The sequence below is a fragment of the Pinus tabuliformis genome, chromosome X (genome assembly GCF_031772625.1).
Source record: "Pinus tabuliformis cultivar Carrire ecotype Pingquan chromosome X, CPIR1, whole genome shotgun sequence".
Lineage (NCBI taxonomy): Eukaryota > Viridiplantae > Streptophyta > Pinopsida > Pinales > Pinaceae > Pinus > Pinus tabuliformis.
The window spans coordinates 301,733,678-301,757,133 of NC_142308.1; the positions used below are offsets into that span (position 1 = coordinate 301,733,678).

The 23,456-nt window shown below is 35.9% G+C and overlaps 1 protein-coding gene across 1 annotated transcript; it reads left to right on the forward strand.

Annotated features, from left to right (window-relative positions):
* The first annotated feature begins 22,539 nt into the window (after positions 1-22,539).
* On the forward strand, positions 22,540-22,989 carry LOC149139612 (uncharacterized). Its single transcript, XM_089450779.1, has one exon. The coding sequence runs from the start codon at positions 22,540-22,542 to the stop codon at positions 22,987-22,989; it is 450 nt and encodes a 149-aa protein (XP_089306905.1).
* The last annotated feature ends 467 nt before the right edge of the window (positions 22,990-23,456 follow it).

Here is a 23,456-nt window from a genome sequence, read left to right on the forward strand (position 1 = left end):
CCGAGTTGACTCGGTTGGGCTATGACTCGGACCAACTCGGCCGAATCAGAGTCGAAATGGCCAGTTTTTAAAATAGTGGTTTATACAAAGTTTACATTCTAAATTTTTGTCTCATATGATATGATGTGTTTGTTTAAATAGTCAGAATAATAGGATAAAAAATCATAGCATGTTTAAATTATGTTTGGCAATGGAAAATAAAGTTTTAATTGTAACACCCCTCCATTACATGTAACACTCTACTAACCTAAGATGAGAAAAGATAGGTCCAAGGTGAAAAAATGAAGGTAAATACGTTATTGTTAATAAATAAAAATAATGTAAAACGCTTAGAAAAATAAGACACCAAGAGATGAGGTTCTTGACAAATAAAACACCATTGGTGAATGGGAATGAATAATGCTTTCATAATAAAACTTCTAGATAAAATTCTAAATAAGCTTAATGGATTGGGAGATAAATATCCATCCGGTTTCTTAGCTGTATAAAGATGCTAAGTTTAACATAAAAGCCTTGCAGGAGAGAAATGAAAGCTTTTATGGGAAAAGCCTCACGGGAGAGAAAGATGAGTAAGATAAACATAAAAGTCTTGAAGGAGAGAAAGGCAATATTGTATGGGAAAAGCATCGTGGGAGAGAAAGGCAAGCTTTTCCAAGAAAAGCTTAGGCAAATGGATAAAAATATCCACCTAAAAGCGGGACGTCGTTAAAGGAAACCATATCATGAAAGAGGGTATTAAACACCCATTGAAGAGATCAACAGAGGCAGTTGATTCATGACAAGAACTCTCGGCTCGTGGGTGAACTGGATGAATTCAATTCTAGGTTGGGTGGTGGTGCTTGGTTTTCCAAGTGACTCTCTTCAGCTAAGATAGTTTACTTCAATTGCTTGGGATGTACTGTATGTAGCCCCTCACTATATTCGTTATCTCATCTTTAAACTTATGAGCACAATTGCATGCGCCATCTTATGATTCATTACTCTTGATGTTGTCAAATTTGTGAGTGTATGATGCATGAATAGTATTTGTTCTTGAGATGATGGGATCGTGGTGAATAAGTATGCATGAGACAACTATGTAGGAGGAGAAAATATGTGTTTAAGGTGTGAAACTATATAGTCTGGGGTTGAAGTCGTTTATTCTATGCATTACACTTAATGAGGTGAATTACATCTGCAAGGCTCATTTAGCTAATTATTCATACTGCATAAGTAATACTTTTGACTATGCCAATAGGACTATGATCATGATCATGACAATGATAGTTACGGTATATCCATGTTAACCTTCCATTAATGTTTGTGTTAAATCCTCATAGAAATGAAGTTTGGATGCTCAAATCCTATTTATTGAATGCCATGATCTATTTTCTTCTCCAAGTTGTAATTTATGCTTAAGGGCTAATATGGAATGTAAGTCTATTAATCGAATCTAAAAGTCCACATCGTGGATCCAGTAGAGCATAGAAGGAAATAATAGTATTATGTTGAGGGGGTATGTGACAAATCGTATCATAGCTCTAAGATCAAATATTGTGGCCTAAGGGCCAATTCACTTCTGTAAGATATGAATGAGTGTAGGTCCTAAACTAAGTCCTACACAAATAAGAGGTATCAATGAAGGATTTAGTTATAAAGTGTTATAAGCAAAATATTTGATAATCCATAAAGGTTGAGATTAAATCATAAAAGAGTTTTTAGTAGAACTTTGCTATAATACGTGAATATTATATTGATACTTAGAATCAAAGGTAAAATTGAACTAAGCTTGGGGAATATATGAATTTTGAAATAGTTAAAGTTTGATATTGTAATGAAGAGTGAAATCTTCTATAATTCATGACAACCATGATAACTTAAAAACAAAGGTGGTACGAAATCTCATTCAGATCTTTAGATATTGAGAAAAGAAGTGTAGAATCGGTTTGAAGTTGCATTCATATACTGAGTTTCCAAACAATATTCCAATAGTGATTTAATTTTATTTACGCTTTAAGTTGCAGTAATTGATGTCTCTATATCTCCCCACTTTGTTAAAAAAAATAAAATTTATTTGAAGTAGGGTCACAACCCTAAGAATGAAAACCACACTAAAGGAAAGAGCTTCAAAGTAAATTTATGTAATCTAAGCATAGCTTGCAACGGATTAAAGTAAGCCTCAAAACCTTAGTCATATGATGTAACATGGTTAGGTAAAGAACATGCATAATAAGGATAGGTATAACAGTGTTTGGTAGGAAGGAGTCATCATAGTTGTATATGTGCCTTCTAGGCGAGGGAGTTGTTACAAGATACACTATGACCCCGAACATTGTGAACTCCGCAGTAACAAAAAGGTATCTCTCATCAATCTTGAGATATTCATTCTTAAAACTAAGTGGCATGAGAGTTGTGATCGGTAACTACACATGTTGATCAACCTTCATTATTAGCTAGCTTTAAGTCTATTCTTAGATTCCGTGGATAAAATCTTGTGACTGTTAGGCAGCATTAATTTTTTTCTTACAACTTTTGGACGGTAACTTGTGAGTTGGTTGTAGTATTCTTGTTTCCAAGTAGATTTTATAATCTGTTGTTTTTATAAATGAAGCGGTTCTTTTCTTTGCTGATCCTAAGAGTGAACTGGTTTTATAATATTCTTCTTGGGTTTGGTGCATCAAAATGTAAAAAAGAGAAGTGGCATGAGAATGACTTATTATTGTCATGAAACTTCTTTTTAAATCCATTCTAATAGCGTAACTTGGTTGCAGACACGATTTATCAATGCAGATAACGTTTGTCTCCTAGGACGGTCTTTTAGGTGATTCAACACTCACAAAAAGATCATTTCATTTTATGCTTACCTAAACCTCTATATACCATATCCAATGATTTATGTGACCGCTAACTCTACTAAACCTCTACCATGCATGGAGATCATATATAATAGAATGCTAGAACCTTGAAGAAGTTGTTTCTTCTTTCCTATAAACCTTCACCTTTACCATCTTAACAATTTTGTGCTTCAAATTTTTTTCATCCTCTCATTCGATCAATGGCAACAATTGTCGTTGGATGAGAATAATCTCACAATGGGTAGTGGGAATAGTAGGACCATGTCACTGAAATCTCACATCAATGTGCCTTACACCAGTGCAACCTCCTCCTCGGATATTTCATTAGATGTGGAGATGGGCAATGAAGAAGGTGGAGGAGAGATGAGGATTCCACTTTTTAGTGATCTCAAATAGAGTCTCGAATAAATACAAATAAACAACACCTTCCAATTGTAATAAAGGATAAAATCCCGTTGAGATCTGCAGTATCGATATTTTTCTTTAGCCACTGATCCAGAGAGGTTCAATTTCTTCGATCTACAAAGCCGATATTATTTCTTATGTTATCCACTGATAGGGAAAAATTTATCCACTGATTTGTTGATCGAGCTGCCCTAAAGGAAGCTGGTTGGATAAGGTTTATCCGTTGACAATGCACATAGCTATTTTTTTCCTTTTTGCCGAAGATTGGATCGACAAGATTGATTTTTTTTTGTCTAGTATCACTCACCTTATCCACTGAGTTTACATGAGATAAGGAAGGATTATCCAGTTGTGTTGATAAATTTATTGTATCTTTGCGTTATAGATAAAGGCAATGCATATTTAAGGGTGGAAAGATCATTTTAAATAGCAACAATCATTTCGCGAGGAGGTCTGTCAATATCTATGAAGAAGAAATGCGATAGAATGTTCCCAATACAGGGGAAATCGATAACGAAGCTTGGAGGATGGTGTTGAGCATAGCTCCTTTGTGGTTGATCGACCATGATCGTGCACTCGTAGAAAGAATGAAGGTAGTATACAGACTGCACTATTGATATTTTATTTTGTAACCATTAATGTGTGAAACACACCAAAGCATGTAGAGATTGGTTGATATGTATGCTTGGTTTGCTACAATGATTATTTGCAATTTCTTTGACTACAATGATATGGTCTTTAGATTTTTTCTACATGATTATTATTCACACAAGTTTAAATGACGTGTGGACTTTTTGTACAAATTTTCGTTGAATCACGAGACAAGGAATCAAGAGAAGTCAAATATATATAGAGTAGATGATTAAAGATGGGTTGGCCTTCGCATCTCCTTTCAAGAATTAATAAGTGAGATATGTCGGTGATTTGAAAATGGGGCTCTTAGGCTTCTTGCCTAACTTACAAGAACCTCTCCCATTTCCAAAGCTTGAATTTTCCCAAGTCTTAATGATTAACCAATGCCAAATTAAGAAATGATTGAAAATATAGGTGTAGGTTTATGCTTATTGTTGACTATTTATGTGTTTTAACTCCATTTTCTTAAACTGATATACAACATTTAAAATAACAGATATAATCCAGTAGTAAAACAACACACATCAGATAGCAATTTAATGAGGAGTTCACCCACAACTCTTGGGCTACATCTCCTTGAGCTCTAGTAAATTCAACTAGGCTCTCTGGGATTATGGAAAAGTCCTTTTACAAGTGCTACACTTAAATCCATTGGTCTGCAACATTGGTTTACCCTAGAATGCCATCTCACCCCTAGTTGTCCTTGTTCTGCAGACAGGTCTAGGCTTCTCTGGACATGACTCCTTCAGTCAGTTCTCTGAGCTTCTCGAGCTTTTGGCTTCTCTAACTCCCTCATAATTCTGCATTTGTCTTTGGAACTCCTTCTCCTGTCTTCAACACACCTAAGACAACCAGCAACAGCTCGATCATTCGATCTCTTGTTGTGCTGCAACGTCACTGCAGCCTCGTGGCTCTTTAGAAGTCTATTAGAGCTCTACAACTCTTCCTCCAACCTCTGGTGGCTCTGCCTATTACAACGAGCTCAATTTGAGTCTCACATAACATATACAATCAGTAGGACTATACTTGGATCCCCGAAGTCTCTCTGGAGTACACAGACCCTCTGGAGTACACAAACTTTCCTACTCTGTCTTAACCCTGGCTCACTTGTTGCCTTTGCTTCTTCAGGTCAGCTCGGCTCTGGTTTCTCTGCTTCCAGGTCTGCTTATTGCTTCCCTCGGCTCTCTTTGCCCCCCCTTCCTCTCTATCAGTCTGTGGCTTTAACCCAATCTGCTTCCCGACTGTTCGTTTCCGCTTCTCTGATTTCTGGTTCCCCTGCCTCTGTCTATTTGAATCCCTTCTTTCGATCATTACAGTATCTGAATAATGCCTTATAGGGAAGTGGCCTCCTATTCCCTTAACATATGAACATGTCATGTTCTCTGGAAACACTCGATTGTTTGAAACGACTGTTATTTCCGTTTACTCCAAGAACTCCCATGAAACACGAATCTCTGCCAACTCGTCGTCCACATTGGACTTCAAAATCCTGCACAATCTATTTTATAACTTCGCCAATTCTGGTCATCCATCGGATCGCTTCTCCGCCATTGATATGGACCCTTCAGATCCTACGATGATCGCACATATTGGGTGGATAACTTACTTGACATTTACCCGTTTAATGTGAGCATTTTTCCCTCTCTTTCACCGGATGCATGTCAGTCGCTGTGTGGCATTGGGCAGGGATTGGTCTAAACCACTTACTGCTTGAAGCCCTTTCGATATCCTTTCGGTTTCTGTGGAATCCCTCCTCAAACGGAACCGAAACATTTTTTGCTGCATTTCATGATTTTTCGGGTCTGGGTGCATGTGGCTCTCCCTCTGTGAGGGGTTTGCCCTGCGATATGCAATTAGTGACATATTGCTCTCCCTTTGTGAGGGGTTTTCCTTGTGATATGCGATTAGTGACTTGTCGCTAATCGAATATCAGATTCCTCCCCCATTGCCTCAAATTATCAGTGACTTTGCTAATTCATGATAGCGCACGTTACCATGGTCCACCGCCCTGCACGCTTGATCAATGGCCTTCGTTGATCTACGTTGATCGCAGTTAGCAACTGTCATGAGGATTCCTCTAATAAGATTGATCTGCATAAGATTTTGTAACCTTTGGCATAAATTATAGAGAGTTCATGAATACTTAGAGGGTTTCAAGATCCATTTTGGATCACTTGATAATGAACTGTCAACGCCAAATGCTTGGAGGGGCATGCAAGTTTAAGAAAGGTAAAACTGATATAGTTTTGGTGAACACTATTATAAATGGTCAACGCAATTTCAAAAAATTCGAAACCTACAATATATTTGGTGAATTGGGATAGAATGTGTAAATCAAATTACCTAGACCTCTAAGTATAGTTATTAGAGCTATTTTCTTTATGCATTAATCATTGAAGATTGTGTGTTATCCTTCTTTTTTTGCATATGATGAGTAATGTTCAAACTCAATTGTGTGAATACAGGTAGGGCTTATCACGTGCTCTCAATGAGTTGCATTATGTGACAACATGCATGGAGAACTTAAATTTTCACTATTACCATGGTTTAAAATTTGATTAATTTCTTAGCTTGATAAATGAACAAGGTTGGAGTTAATCCTTACACCTATATTAAATATCTCAAGTATTTGGATAATTATAGTAGCAATAGGGGCAGAAGAAACCTAAAAGGATACGTTGGAACTAATAACTCTACAATGTGGAACTATTGTGGAGTGAAGAGTAATACAAAAAAAAACCAACAATTAACATGTTAATAAGTATAATGGTTGACTATTAATTAGTTACTTTTTATTGTGTCTACTTATCGAGTGATGCGAAGATTAAAATTAGACTTATTATATGTTGTGAAAGTTTTTCAAAACTTAAGTTATTGTTAAATGCTCTTGTGAGTTCCCAGAGAATTTATACCATAATTTAAACTTGATACTTGCATAGCTGAAATGTGCATAGTAGAGTGGAATAAATAAGCAAAAAGGTAATGCTTGCAAATAAGGGTTATTGCATCGAAAGTGGGATACTATACCAACAATATTAATGATATATTCAATTTGATAACAGGTAGTACACTTGTAAGAAGAATACATATATCATTGAGGAATGAGAAGGTTCAAATATTAAATTCCTCCACATAAGAGGAGTAAAGCATATAACCAACTTAGGAAGAATAATGGATATATTATGTAATGAGAGTTATGAAGAAATAGGGAGGTGAATAAGTGATTGAAGTAAAAATTTGATGAAATTTAATAATATGGTCATCATATCATTCTACTCATATTAAAATCAAATTATGAGTTGTATGATTTCTATGCAAGGACATAACTTAATAAAATACAAAATAATGCAGATAAAGATAGTCTGGTCAAGGACATAACTTAATGGAATAGAGTTTATACCTATATAAATGTGAAGGGAAGAAATGTTAAACCTTTATGAGATAAAATGTTAAGTGTTTTCGTTCCATGTATCATGGACAAACTAAAAAATAAAAGTATATAAATGGAAACTATATAAGTCATGAGGTAAGAAATCCATGAAATACTATCAACATTAACATAAATTGATGGTTATTTAAGTGGGTTCCATCATAGAATAAATTCTCAAGGTTTTGCCTAGGGATATCTATTCATAAAGGTTCTCATGAAAAATCATTAAGATCATGAATGAAAGGTCGTTGTATGAGACTATGTATTTGAAAAAAATTGTCTCTCAACTTAATATTTGATTGGTGCATCTACATGCAATGATGCAATCCATTTTGGAATGTAATTTTGCAGTTGGGGAAAATGCTATGGAAGGGAACTTAACCTTACCATATTACTATAGTCAGTAATATATGCATATTTTGTTGGACATGTATAGTTTGGACCTACAAGTGTCATTGAGTAAAACAATAATTGTAACTAAAATAAATAAGAAGCACAAATTATATATTCAAATCTAGAATGAGCTAGGGTCAGAGTTGTAAAGAGTATGCACATGTGCAATACAACTTACTTTAAGCATGAAGACATCATACATGAATAATTTTATGACCTTCATAAGTAGGTCAATGGGACTAACACCCAAAAAGTAAACATATGAAGGCAAATCCTAGTGCTTCTCGGCTAATAGCAGAAAGACAATATTAAGCTTAAGAACACATTCTTAACAGTTCACTCAATTCCAATTTGTCAAACTCCACAACATGGATGTGCATATTAATCCAAATAGAAATGGATTTATGTTAATAATAACCCATAAATAGGGCCCTTTCCAATTTGCAACAACAGAAAATGTGATTTCAGTAGAAGGATGGTAGATTTGGAAAATGTACTTCTTGGGAAGGGATAAGGTTACAAATATCTGTGTGCATATATAAAAAAAACTATAAATGCTTATAACAATATAAATGACAAACAAATTGGATATGGTGGTGCTAGATAGTAACCAATACATAACAACAAATTGAATAACAAGAATGGTACACTAGATTCAAAACATGACTGGTCTAAATTAATAAACTAATCATAGAGTTTAGGCTTCTGTGATCCATATTAAGTTAGAGAAAGATTTCGGCGTAAATCACAGTGTGGTTCATCTTGTCCTGACGATGAACCACACTGGTTGGTTCGAAACGCGTCGACAAATGACTCTTCATGTGATTTACGCCGAAATCTTTCTCTAACTTAATAAACTAATCTTTGGGAAACCAGAAGTTTTCACATTAATTTGGGAAACCAGAAGTTTTCACATTAATACAACCTATGGATCTTAGGCTGGTAGTAAAATAATATACACATCAAGTAAAATGGAACATATTAAATTTTCTAGACAAGAAATAAATAGGATAACAAATCAGGCAATAAATTGTTGCTAAAATAAGAAGATGATGGCTAAAGTGGCATTGGTAATCAGGAATGTTGTGCACCAAAGATATTGGGAGAACCATATAATATGGAATGCATATTTCCTATCCAACAATATTAAATAAATCTGATTGTCTGATTGCATTAATAGTGTTGTATGATTTTGAATAGCACAACATAAAAAGTATTTCATAAACAATGCAAGAATTCATGTTAATAAATTTCACAATTGATAAATGAGTTATATTCTCTTTGTTTCCAAGGGTGATTTAATGTTAAAATGAGGTGTTAACATGTAAATACCCTAGGATCACACCTTGGTACACATAATGCCTAGAAAACTTGGAGTGTGTGGAATTGAGAATGTATGGGAAGTGTATGTAATTGCATATTGATTGTTAAATTGGTTTGGACATACACAAATTTATTCATGGCCACCAAGGTGTTGGAAGAAGTATAAAAAGAGAAACACTAAATCATATGACATTATTAGTTTAAGTGTGAAGTACCTTTGAGTACCCAGTGATTGTTTTCTTAGTTAAAGACAAAGTTAAGGTTTCTATTAGACTTCAAAGATAACATTTAAGTCCATACTAGACTAAATATCCTAGTCAAGCGGAGGTCATATTTTGTTGTTGTTAAAACCTTGTCGAAGTGACAAATTTAATCCCAAAACTCAATGTTTTTGGTACCATAAATTTGTAGTATGCATGATTACCTCTATGATACTATTTTGTTGAAATTATCTTGCCACCACAGGATATATGAAAAGGATTAGCCAAATAAAATCACTTGAATACTTGATAGAAGAATTATCTACTTATGCTCTTGTTGCAGAAATTCAAGGGTCCATGAAATTCTTTATTCTCTAGTCGACCAACCAAGTATGGTTTGATCAGACTTGTCTCAAGGTAAAGTGAATAATTGAATAAATTTTTAGCATACCACTAACATGGTTGAAACATGTTGATAAGGTATATGTCATGCAGGTGATGCTATGGAAATTGGTATTGTGTACAAGTTGTATAGACGATACTGTGTACAAATGGTGCATATGGTACTGGTATGGATGCAAGTAGTGCATGCTGATACTGAAATATACTTTATATGTGTAGGTGCACATGGTTTAGGAGAGGACACTGGGGGATTTCCAGGATGGCAACAAATCTAGAGGACATAAGCAAGATAAAGGTGGAAACTAAGAATTAGTATTGGGAACTAAGGATAAGTATTCATATTTTATTTTAGTCTGAGTATACATATGACATATGACTATGATTTATGAGGGTTACATATAAGTTATTATTTTATTGTTATGATTGAGCTAACATGATATTTTATACATGTCCATTAGTTAAATGTGTTAGTTTGACTTGTTGTTACTAATGCAAGGAAACTGCAGGAAGCAAGTGTTCGAAAACAACACAAAGGCATTGAAAGAATGCATTGGAAAAACATGCATTTCCTTTATGGTGGGCAACATAACCCATAGTTACCAAAATAATAGCATTGTATATCAAGTTATGATATTAATTGTGGTAAACAAAGTTGAGTTTCTACATCTAAAATCTCTCACAAAATTTATTGAAACAAATGTTATAGGTAGCAATGGAAGGAAAATGGTAATAGAACTCCTTTTTAACCGATACATATCAGAAGATATGATTTAGATGGCAAGTCCATGGGAGCCTAAAAAATTAGAAACAACTACCTATGAATGAGGAATAATATTGTAAGATGCAATAATACACTAAGGACGATGTAAATTTAAGGGGGGGAGTATCTAACACCCCAACATTGGATGTAACACTCTACTAAACTAAGCTAACAAAAGCTAGGTCCTAGGTGAAACAATGAAAGTAAATACTTTATTGTTAATAAATAAAAATAATGTAAAACGCTTGGGAAAAAAAGACACCAAGAGATGAGTTCCTTGCCAAATAAAATCCCATAGCTGAATGGGAATGGATAATTCTTTCATGACAAAACTTCTTAATAAAATTCTAGATAAGCTTAATGAATTGGGAGATAAATATCCTTTAGGTTTCTTGGCTGTAAAAATATGCTAATTTTAACATAAAAGTCTTGCAGGAGAGAAAGGAAAGATTTTATGGGAAAAGCCTCATGAGAGAGAAAGGCGAGCAAGATAAAAATAAAAGCCTTGAAAGAGAGAAAGGAAATATTTTATGGGAAAAACATCGCGGGAGAGAAAGGTAGGATTTTCCAGGAAAAGCCTAGGCAAATGGATAAAAACATCCACCTAAAAGCAGGACGCCCCTAAAGGAAACCATATCATGAAAGAGTGTATTAAATACCCATTGAAGAGATCAACATAGGCAATTGATCCATTGCAAGAAATCTCGGCTCGGGGGTCAACCAGAGGAAGTGAGTTCTAGGTTAGGTGGCAGTGCTCGGCTTTCCAAGTGACTCTCTTCAACTAAGCTAGTTTATTTCAATAATGAAAGTTGAAGGCCTTGAAAAAACAAGTTACAGTAATTGTTATGAAATGAATGAATTTATAATAAAGGAGATTCAGAGGGAATTTAAAATTGAAAATATTAATTATATTTTAAAATATAGAAATGATATGAGTTTTGTTATTTTGAAAGGTTACACCAAGGTAAAGCATGTCAACTTTTTAGAATTTTAGTGAGTTTATATATATATATATATATATATATATATACTAATTTAATATCTCATCTAATAATATTCTTAAAAATAAATTATTATTTTTTATTATTATTATTTAAAAAATTAAATAAATATTATCTAAATATTCATTATTTTTGTATTAATATAATAATAAGATGTGTATAAATATTAAATTCCATAAATAGCTTATTAGAAGAAATGCTTCCATGTGTATGATGTGATCTACATGTTGTCATTGTGAAACCTAGGTGTAAATATAGAAGTTGTTTTTCCCTATGTTTGAGTTGTAGTTTTGTCATTTCCTAGTCATAGATCCACTTTCTTAGGATCTAGATTCATTGAAGTCTATGGTCTATGTGATCTATGTCTTATATTTTTTCGCTGTTGTGATGAATAAATATATCAAGTGATTTGTGTGTTTCATATTGTGCTATCTCTATTTTTCTAACATAACTTACATCATAATTAGATTTTGAAAAAATAGTTATACATTCATGTTATATTGGCGTATATTCCACAAAATTTATAAATTCATGTAAAATTAGAGTTAGCTCCACTAAATTTTTAAATATATGTAATTGAAGTGTGCTACACCCTCTTTTCAACTTCTAAGTCTTTCCTCCTAGTTAGGGTTGTGCTGTATGTGATATCTTGTTATGTCAATGCATGTAAACAACAAGGAGCAACAATAAACACTATAGAAAATATCTCTTTGGAGTTTTAAATTGTTCTCTCTTTAAAATTTGTAAATATGCATATTTTCATATGAATTTTTAATACATTAAGGATATGCGTACAAACTTGTTCCAAATTGCTAGGTGGAAATAGCCACGAGTTCATAGTTTACAAGAAACAAGCATCTTGTAATGTAAGATTTGATATGAAAAATTTATATGTATGTTCATGCAGATATATTAATTCAAACATAATTAAGTAGGTATCTATTGCATGCCATCACATGTGATGGAAAATACTATTTTCCATGTAGGAATGCTCTAACTAGGTCAACCCTTGCACTCTAACATCACATCATGCAACATTCAAGATAGGGTTCAAGGTTAGAGTCTTAAGATGTCAATATTATTTGATATACAAAAAGTTATGTACTCTAATTTTTCTATCTTGGAACGATGCTCCAATATTTGTGCCAATCCACTACCATATTCTATTCTTAATAGGATACAAACGTGCATATATTGAATTGTGCCCATGCATAATTAAACATCCATTTCCAATGCTCAATAGCCTATGTGCCAATTTTTAAGGTTACATGTGGCATGATTTCCAGTCATATTGAGGATCACAATGGAAGGTTAACTAGTTTCATGGAGACGTGGTGCACCCACAACATAGAACAGAAATAAAGATAAATCTTAAGCAACTTAGGGAATCAAACCTTAATGTTATAAGTGAAAATGTATTATAGATACAATGCTTAATAGACGTAGTAATAAAATGTAGTTCTTTTATGCATAGATCTATGTTGTTTATTTGCAGGATGCGCCTATTTCATTTTTTGACACTAGTGTGATTCCCCTCATGAGTCTCTATGGGGACATAATTGTACCTATCTATTATATCATCATTTTGTATCATCATAGATTTTTTGTCTTTTTTGCCCGAAGAATCTAGATAAATGGCTCTTGAATAGCCTATCATTTGTTAGAGGATTTAGAAATATAATTTCTTTTTTTCTCTTTGGAAAAAAATCATGGATAACAGTAAACAGTTATTCATTCTCTCTTTTTTATTATCTCATATTATTTTATAGAAAGAAATGCAAAAATGATTTATAGTTCTTTTTGAGTTAGAAGAAAATCGTTTGTCTTACCTCACTCGACATTTGTTGCATTTAAAACAATAGATTGAGTGTTATGTACCATAATTCTGAATATAAATATGCCACGTGCCTCATTGACACAATACTAACAACCACCTTCTATGCTCCAATTCACTAAATTTAACTTCAACTAAATTTATATTCAGTAGTTGTCACATGCATAAGTATTTAATCACCTTATAGGAAATCATATCACATGCAAATATATTCATATAGTAAAATAATCAACACATAATGTGTAAGGAACGAAAAAAATCTAGAACATCCTATGCAATTAAATCAAACCAGCTTAGTTGCAAGAGTATTACTTGGAAAATCGAGCACTGCTACCCAACCTAGAACTGAATTCCTCTAGTTCACCCTCAAGCTAAGAGTTCTTGCCCATTGATCCAGTTCTTCTTGTTCATCTCTTCAATGGGCATTTAATCCCCCCTTCATGATATGGTTTCGTTCAGCGGCGTCCTGCTATTGTCAATTTTTCTATCCACTTTCCTAGGATTTTCTCATAAAAGCTCGCCTTTCTCTCCTGGAAGGCTTTTATGTTTTTCTTAAAATTAACATCTTTCTCTCACTAAGAAACTTAATGGATATTTATCTCCCATTCCATTAAGCTTATCTAGAATTTGATCTAGAAGTCTTATCATGAAAGAATTATCCATTCCCATTCACCAATGGGATTTTATTTTGCAAGAATCTCATCTCTTGGTGTCTCATTTTCCAAGCATTTAAATTATCTTTATTTATTTGGTAATAAAATATTTACTCCCATTTTTACCGCTTATACGTAGCTTTTAGTTACAAGCCAGTCTAGCTTTGGTCTGGCACGATAGCAATGAAGGGGTGTTACATACTCCCCCCCTTAAATTAACACTCCCCTTAGTGCATTTATGCAATTTACAATTTATTTCCTCATTCTTAGGTAGCCGTTTCTAAAATTACAAGTTCCCATGGCCTTGTCACATGAATGAGATCTTTCGATATATAGGTTACAAAGGAGTTCTACTAGCAAATCTCCTTCAACTACTACCTATAGCTTTTGTTTCAATAAATTTTGTGAGAGACTTCAAGTGCCTTAAAAAGCTTAGTTTCATTTACCATAGTTAATGTCGTAACTTGATATAATAGTAGTACTACTTGAGTAACTACGGGTTAATGTTTCCTTCCATTTAACTATGATTCCTCATTTTCTATTTGATTGTATTTCAATTATAGCAAGAAATGCATGTTCTTGCAATGCATTTGTATTCTTGTTGGACATTTTCTTCCTACAGTTTCCCTGCAATAGTCACAACAAGTCAAACTAACATCTTTGATCAAATCAACATGTATAAAAATATCATATTAGGTTAGCTCAAAACATAACCATCAAAATCATAAATCACATGTAACCATGATAAACCCAATAATAAATCATATGTAATCATCATAGACCAAAATCATAAATCACATGCATATAAAAATTGAAATAAAACAATGACACTTATCCTTTAATCAATCCTTAGCTTCCACCTTTGTGTTTACTCTGTACACACTTTGAATCGATTGCCACACCAGACAAACAGCCAGTGCCTTGTCCTTAACCATGTGCACATACACATACTATGCATCACACACATACAACCATAAATGTCATACAACACCATGTAATACATGCATGCACACTAGTACCATGTGTACCCTATGTACACAGTACCACCTATACAATGTGTACAAAGTACCAAATGTCCATAACATCACATGCACGACATTTACAGTGTCCACATGTTTTCAAAAAATGTTAGTATTATTAACATAACATCAAATCAATAGCAATAGTTACCTTAATTATTTATTCACACTACTTTTAGGTAAGTCCAATCAAACCATGCTTGGTTTGTCAGATGGAGAATAAAGAATTAATGGACCTATTCAACTTCTGCAACTAGAGCATAACTGAATAAATTCATGTCAAAGTATTTAAGTGCTTCTATTGAGCTAATCTTGTTCATATATCTTGTGGTTGTAGGAAAATTTCAACAAGGAGAGAAAATGATAACATAGAGGTACTCTTGCATAATACAACTTTACAATACCAATAAATTTGGGTTTTGGGATTGATTCTGTCATGGGACAAGGTCTTAATAACACTGGAGTATGACCTTTGCCCCATCATAAAGGAGGCTATTAATTATGATAGTTAGTATAGTCTGGAATTCAATGCTATATTTGAAGTTTAATAACAACCTTAAACTTGCCTTTAGATGCGGAAATAAATTTTTTCTACTCAAAAGTACACCACACATAATCCAGTTATGCCATATGATTTCTTGTTTGTGCTTTTCAACACTGCTCCCAACACCTAGTTGGCGATGAATAATTCACTGTATATCCAAAACCAATCGAACAATCAGTATGAAAGTACATACACCTCCTATACCTGAGCCATAAACGAAGGTTACAATGTTCTCACACTCCCCAATCTCCTAATTTCCAGGGTGCTATGCATATCAGGGTTTAAACGCAATTTATCAAAATTTTGACACCCCATATTAAATATTAACTCACCACATCGAAGACAAAAAAATATAACTCATTTATTGGAAAAAGTTCAATTATCAAATTCATTAAAATAAATTCCTGCATTGTTTATGCAACAATTATTATGTTGCTATATTCTAATCTAGACAACATTATATTTAATTAATGAATGTAAATATGATAAAGTTGACATGATTTGTAGGAAATTAAAAATTGAAAATATTAAATATATTTTAAATTGGGGATAATGGACTATAGTTACTAATTTTGAGAGTGTCAGGATTAAGGTGAGGTATTTTTGGCTATCTTAATGTAGAGTTTATACAAAGTTTGCATTCTAATTTTCTGTCTCATATGATATGATGTGATTTTTAAAATAGTGAGAATAATAGGATAAAAAATCATAGCATGTTTAAATTATGTTTGGCAATGTAAAATAAAGTTTTAATTGTAACACCCCTCCATTGTATGTAACACTCTGCTAACCTAAGATGAGAAAAACTAGGTCTAAGGTGAAACAATGAAAGTAAATACTTTATTGTTAAAAAAATAAAAACAATGTAAAACGCTTTGAAAAATTAGACACCAAGAGATGAGGTTCTTGCCAAATAAAATCCTATATGTGAATGGGAATGGATAATGCTTTCACTATATGACTTCTAGAAAAAATTCTAGATAAGCTTAATGGATTGGGAGATAAATATCCATTAGGTTTCGTAGCTGTAAAATGATGTTAAGCTTAACATAAAATCCCTATAGGAGAGAAAGACAAGATTTTATGGAAAAATCCTAGTGCGAGAGAAAGGCGAGAAAGATAAACATAAAAGCCTTGAAGAAGAGAAAGGCAAGCTTTTATGGGAAAATCATTGTGGGAGAGAAAGGTGGGCTTTTCCAGGAAAATCCTAGGCAAATGGATAAAAGCATCCACCTAAAAGCATAACGCCGCTAAAGGAAACAATATCATGAAAGAGGGTATTAAATACCCATTGAAGAGATGAACATAGGCAATTGATCCATGGCAAGAACTCTTGACTCGGGTGTGAACTGGAGGAAGTAAATTATAGGTTGGGTGGAAGTGCTCAGTTTTCCAAGTGACTCTCTCCAGCTAAGCTAGTTTACTTCAATTGCTTGGGATGTACTATATGTGGCACCTTACTATATTTGTTGTCTCATCTTTAAAATTATGAGTACAATTGCATGTGCCATCTTATGATTCATTACTCTTGATGTTGTCAAATTTGTTAGTGTATGATGCATGAATAATCTTTGTTCCTGAGATGATGGAATAATGGTGAATAATTATGCATGAGACAACTACGTAAGAGGAGCAAATATGTGTTTAAGGTTTGAAACTGTATAGTCTGGGGTTCAGGTTGTTTATTCTATGCATTATGCTTCATAAGGTGAATTTCATCTGTTGAGGATCATTTAGATAACTATTCATACTGCATAAGTAATATGTTCAACTATGCTAGTAGGACTATGATCATGATTATTGCAATGCTAGTTACTGTATATCCAAGATAAAATTCCATTAATGCTTGTGTTGAATCCTAGGAGAAATGAAGTCTAGATGCTCAAATCTTATTTATTGAATGCCATGATTTATTTTATTCTCCAAGTTGTAATTTATTCTTAAGGGATGATCTTGAATGTAAGTCTATTAATTGAATCTAAAATTCCACATCGTGGATCCAATAGAGCATAGAAGGAAATAGTAGTATTGTGCTCAGGGGGTATGTGACAAGTAGTATCATATCTCTAAGTTCAAATATTGCAGCCTAAGGGCCAATCCACTTATGTAACATATGAATGAGTGTAGGTCCTAAACTAAGTCTGACAAAAATAAGAGGTATCAATGAAGCATTTAGTTATAAAGTGCTATAGAAAAAATATTCCATAAGCCATAAAGTTTGAAATTAAATCTTAAAATAGTTTGTAAGAGAAATTTGAAGCTATAGTACATGAATATGATATTGATTACTTACAACCAAAGGTAAAATTGAACTAAGCTTGAGGGAATTTATGAATTTTGAAATAGTTAAAGTTTGATATTGTAATGAAGAGAAAAATCCCCTATAATGCTTGATAGCCATGATCACTTAAAAACAAAGTTGGTATGAATCCTCATTCATATCCTTAGATATTGAAAAAAGAAGGGTAGAATCGATTCGAAGTTGCATGCCTATACTGAGTTTCCAAACAATATTTTGATAAGGATTTTATTTTATAATTTCTAGTGATTCTTTAGAATGCATGGGGATGAAATAGATAGTGGATTTTTTTCTCTTTTTTTGTAAGAAGTATTACAATCTTCTTTGATGATCTAAATATTTAATTAGAAAAAAATGGTAATGAAATATGTCGAAATGATGAATCCACACATAAGAGTCGAGGTATGGGTTATCTATCATCTAAAATGTTTACACTTTAAGTTGCAGTAATTGATGTCTCTATATCTCCCCACTTCGTTAAAGAAAAAATAGAATTTATTTGAAGGAGGGACACAACCCTCAGAGTGAAAACCACACTAAAGGAAAGAGATTCAAAGTAAATTTATGTAAGCTAATCATAGCCTGCATCAGATTAAATTAGGCCTCAAAACCTTAGTCATAAGATGAAACATTGTTAACTAAAGCACATGTGTAATAATGATAGGTATCCCAGTGCTTAGTGAGGAGCCATCATAGCTGCATATGTGCCACTTGGGCAAGGGCTTCGTTACAAGATACACTACGACCCTGACAATTATGAACTCCACAATAACAAAAAGGTATCTCTCTTCATCCTTGACATATTCATTCTTAAAACTAAGTGGTATGGGAGTTGTGGTAGGTCACTACACATGTCGATCAACCTTCATTGTTGGCTAGCTTTAAGTATACTCTTAGATTTAATGGATAGAATCTCGTGGGTGTTAGCCAGCTTTAAGTTTTTTCTTACAATTTTTGGATGGTAACTTGTGAGTTGGCTGTAGTATTCCTATTTCTGGGTATATTTTATAATCTATTGGTTTTATAAATGAACTAATTCTTTGTTTTGCTGATCCTAAGAGTGAACCGGTTTTTTTGAAAAGGAAAAGAAAGAAAAAAAAGCTCCAGCGATGGAGGGCTCAACTGCTAGGGTTCTGACCAGAACTCAGATGGCGCAGTCTGCACAGATCAAGTTACCATCACGGGCCTGACCTCTAGCTCTGTTTCGACTAAGTAGTTCAGGGTTCTATCGTAGGGCAAATGGATTCACCCCAGGGGGGGGGTCAACGCCCTCCCCCAAAGCAAACATCTCGCAGCAAGGACCTGAACGGATGATTGTGTTTGGTTCTATTGATGAGGAAGTGATAAACAAGGAGATCCCGAAATGATACGAGCACAATGAGATAGGCAGTCAGGGGGACAAGACAGGCGTCACACCCAGAAGAAAGGACAAACCAGAGGAAGTTTCGAAGGTCTCTTTGACTACTTGCAAACCAATAGCAACCGAACAGACTAGAATAGAGCTGCCGGGACAGAATATTGAAGAACGAATCCAATACATGAGGGATCATGCCCTCATTGGGAAATTTATAGGGTTCTCGCCGACAGAAAAAGCCCTATATGGTTGGATTGCAGCGAAGTGGAAACCCAAAGGAGACGTGACTCTACAGCTAGGGCCGAAAGGGTTCTTTACTACGATTTTCTTTTGCCTTGAAGACAAATACAGAATCCTGGGTGAAGGGCCTTACTTTTTCAACTCAGCTGCTCTGTATTTAAGAGAATGGATAGCCAGATTTAATCCGGACAAGGAAGACCTCACCTGGGCGCTAGTCTGGATTAGAATGTACTCACTTCCAAATGAGTACTGGGATGAAGATATTCTCAAAGACATAGGAAATGGATTAGGGGAATACATAAAAGCAGTAGAAGAAACAAAAATGCGCAGATACACATCCTATGCTCGCATCTGCGTCTTTATGCGCTTGGACAAAGCCCTTCTAGAAACAGTAAGTCTCTCTCACCATGACAATGAATGGATTCAACCCTTGGATTATGAACATGTCCCTTTTCGTTGCCGTAAATGCCACGCTCTCGGGCATCTATTCAGGGACTATCCCCTAAATGCCAAAGCTAATGCTCCTGAACCCTCAGACTCCTTGACCCATGATGGCTTCACCAAAGCACCTAGCCGCAAACGAGCGCACAAAAAACCTTCAGCCGGGAAAAAGCCCCAGCAAGACAATGCCCCTGGACCTGCTATAAGGAACAACTTTGAAATTCTAGCTCATACCTCGGAAGAGCAAATCCCGTTCTCCAAACCCAGCTCTGCAACCCCTTCCTCCTCCTACCAGCCTCCTCCTTCAGCCTCCCCCTTTGAACATCAAACCCCAAAAGTTAAACTAGCGAACCCCAAGGAAGGTCGAAAGGAACCTGCAGAAAAAGACAATGAAATGGACGTAGATGGAACTCCAGATCCCCTCCAAAGCTTAGATATTTCCACTGAAGGAAATAGCCAGGTGCAACAGATGGATGAAGAACCAGAAAGTATAGATCTACACGGACTAGACATTTTAGAACTAGAATTAGCATGCAAAAAGAAGGCCTACGACAGTATCCCAGAGCTTCAGCTCAACAAACTGGAAGTGGTCATCTCTAGGGCTTATCAGCAGCAACAGCTAGGCATCCAGCCAGGAAGTCAATGGGACGGAGACCTTCCCCCAAAAGACTCCAAAAAGAGGGGAATAAGAACTAATCTCCAGTGAACAATAGCGATAGGGAAAATCCTGGTGAACTCAGGCAGGTATGCTAAATTGACGAAGTACTATAAACCCTCTATTAATAGTGAATCATGAAGCTCATTTCATGGAACCTAAGGGGGCTCAACAGCCCAGGAAAACTCAGAATGTTAAAAAATATGATAAAAATGGAAAATCCGCAACTATGCTTTCTCCAGGAAACCAAGTGTAACAGCTCTACACTAGGCAGTATCCTCTCTAAAGCATGGCCAGGTTGTCAATCGGTGGCAGTGGATGCATCTGGCGCATCAGGGGGGCTTGCCATTGCATGGAACACACAAGCGCTTACTCTCTCAGATTTCCACGCTTCTCATCACCTCATCCAGGCTGCCTTCCACATTTTAGGCACCAATATTCATGGAAACCTCTCAAATGTCTATTTCCCACAGGAAGCAGGAAACAAAATAGCTCTTCTCAACACCATAGAAGCTCTGAATAACAATAGGAGGCATCCACTATGGATTATTGGAGGGGATTTTAACATGATCACTAAGTTGGAGGAAAAGATTGGGGGAAGAACTAGATTGGAACAGGAAAACACCCATTTCAAAGACTTCATCCAGAACACCTCTCTAATAGATTTGCATTTTTGCAATGGCACTTTCACTTGGAGCAATCGAAGAGCAGGAAAGCATCAAATCGCCTCCAAACTAGATCGTTTCCTCATATCAGATAACTCGGTTCACTTAGGAGGAGACATAACTGCTGCCATTCTTCCCCACTCAGTTCGGATCACTGGCCAATTGCCCTCCAGTGGCAACGACCAGGCAACTCCACCAGAAGACCCTTTCGCTTCGAAGAGTTCTTGCTCACCCATCCATCTTTCAAAGACTTTTTCAAAACAACTTGGACAACCTTCACTCTGCCAGAAGGCTCCAAGATGTTTCAGTTCCAACAGAAACTCAAATATTTAAAATACCATCTAAAGCGTTGGAACAGCAAGACCTTTGGAAACATCTTTAAGGTGCAACATGATTTAAATAAGGAAATGGCGGAACTCCAGCAAAAAATAAGCACAGGGGGTCACACAAAGGGGACCCTGGACTAGGAGCAGCGCATCCACAACTAGCTGGAGGAGAGGAGAAAGCAGGAGGAGATATATTGGAAGCAAAAGTCCAGGATCAGATGGTTGAAAGAGGGTGAACGAAACACTAAATTCTTCCACCAAACCACTGTTCAACGAAGAATGCACAATAACATCCCTTTCATTCAAAAACAAGGAGGGGCAAAAGCAGAACAACATGAGGAAATTGAGGAGGAGTTCCTTAATCACTTCAAGCAAGTTCATCTAGAGCCCGATGCAGACAGGCGACTTGCAATAGATAAAATCACACATAATGTGCCAAAGTTAATTACGGAGGAACATAATGAACTTCTCCTCCGCCCTATACTTACTTAGGAGGTGGATACAGCCATGTCCCAGCTCAAGGAAGGAAAAGCCCCTGGCTCGAACGGCTTCACCACAACTTTCTTTCACACTTTTTGGGAGCTGATAAAATTGGAGGTCTGGCAAGTTGTAGAGGAATCGAGAGCTCTTCATTGGCTGCTTCCCTCACTCAATTCAACTTTCATTGCCCTTATACCAAAAGAGGCGGATTCAATCACCCTGGACAAATTCAGGCCGATTGCTCTTTGCAACGTCATATACAAAGTCATCTCCAAAGTTATCGCCAACAGGTTAAAGCCCCTCTTGCCACTGCTCATCTCTCCGGAACAATCTGGATATGTGGAAGGGAGACAGATCATGGATGGCATTATCCTCTCGCATGAGATCATACACTCCCTCAAGCAGTCCAATCAGGCAGGTATGATTCTAAAGCTTGATCTTTCTAAGGCTTTTGATAAGCTCAGTTGGACTTACATTCAACAAATGCTAATTGCCTTTGGATTCTATCCCATGTGGATCCGTTGGATCATGAGTCTTATCTCCTCCTCTTTCTTCTCCATTCTCGTGAACGGGATCCCTTCTCGCCCCTTCAAACCCTCCCGTGGAATCAGGCAAGGTGATCCCCTCTCCCCCTTCCTCTTTGTTTTAATGGCTGAAGGCCTGGGTCGTCACATTAAACAAGCCCTCCTCTCTCAACAGCTCAAAGGTCTCTCCATTCACCACTCCCCAGCTATATCTCATCAGCAGTTTGTTGATGACACCATGCTCTTTGGCTACCCTTCTGTCCAGGAAGCCTCCTGCTTTAAAGCCCTGCTCAATGACTTCTCTGAAGCCTCCGGAACCAGCATCAATAGCTCCAAATCGCAGATCTTTTTCTTTCACACCCCTCCTATCGTTAAGACTGCTGTTGCTCGAATCCTGGGATTCCCCATTGCAACTCTCCCCTCTAAATACCTTGGAGCCCCCCTTTCTGCCTCAGCCATCAAGCATTCCTCCTGGCGTACTCTCATTGAGAAGCTCGAATCTCGTCTCAACCTCTGCACACACAGAGCTCTGAACTTGGCCAGTCATGTAGTGCTCATAAATTCAGTTCTGTAGGCAATGCCGCTCTACTTATTCTCAATCCTAGCGGCGCCAAAATGGGTTCTAAAAAGAATTAGGGATCTTCAACGAGGATTCCTCTGGGGAAACATGGCAACAAACCACAAATGGGCCCTGGTAAAATGGATCACTATATGCACGCCCAAAGAAAAAGGGGGCATTGGCCTAAGAGATCCCGCGCATAGCAACGCCATCATGAGCGCAAAAATCTAGTGGCAATGGCTTTCCAACCCAGAGAAACCTTGGGCCACAATTTGGACGGCCAAATACGCCAATCACAGACCCCAGGAGGAGCTCATCAGGTTCACTCCCAATGACAAAGGCTCGCTAATTTGGAATGCGGCCAAACAACACTTCCAGTTGATACAGCAACATAGTTTTTGGGAGGTAAGAAATGGCAGAACTGCACGATTCTGGATAGATGCCTGGAACCAAATGCCATAGCTCAGCCGCATTCTTAATCC

Excerpts from the sequence above, each read along its gene's own strand:
- LOC149139612 (XM_089450779.1), top strand. The coding sequence starts at position 22,540 with ATGGCTGAAGGCCTGGGTCGTCACATTAAACAAGCCCTCCTCTCTCAA.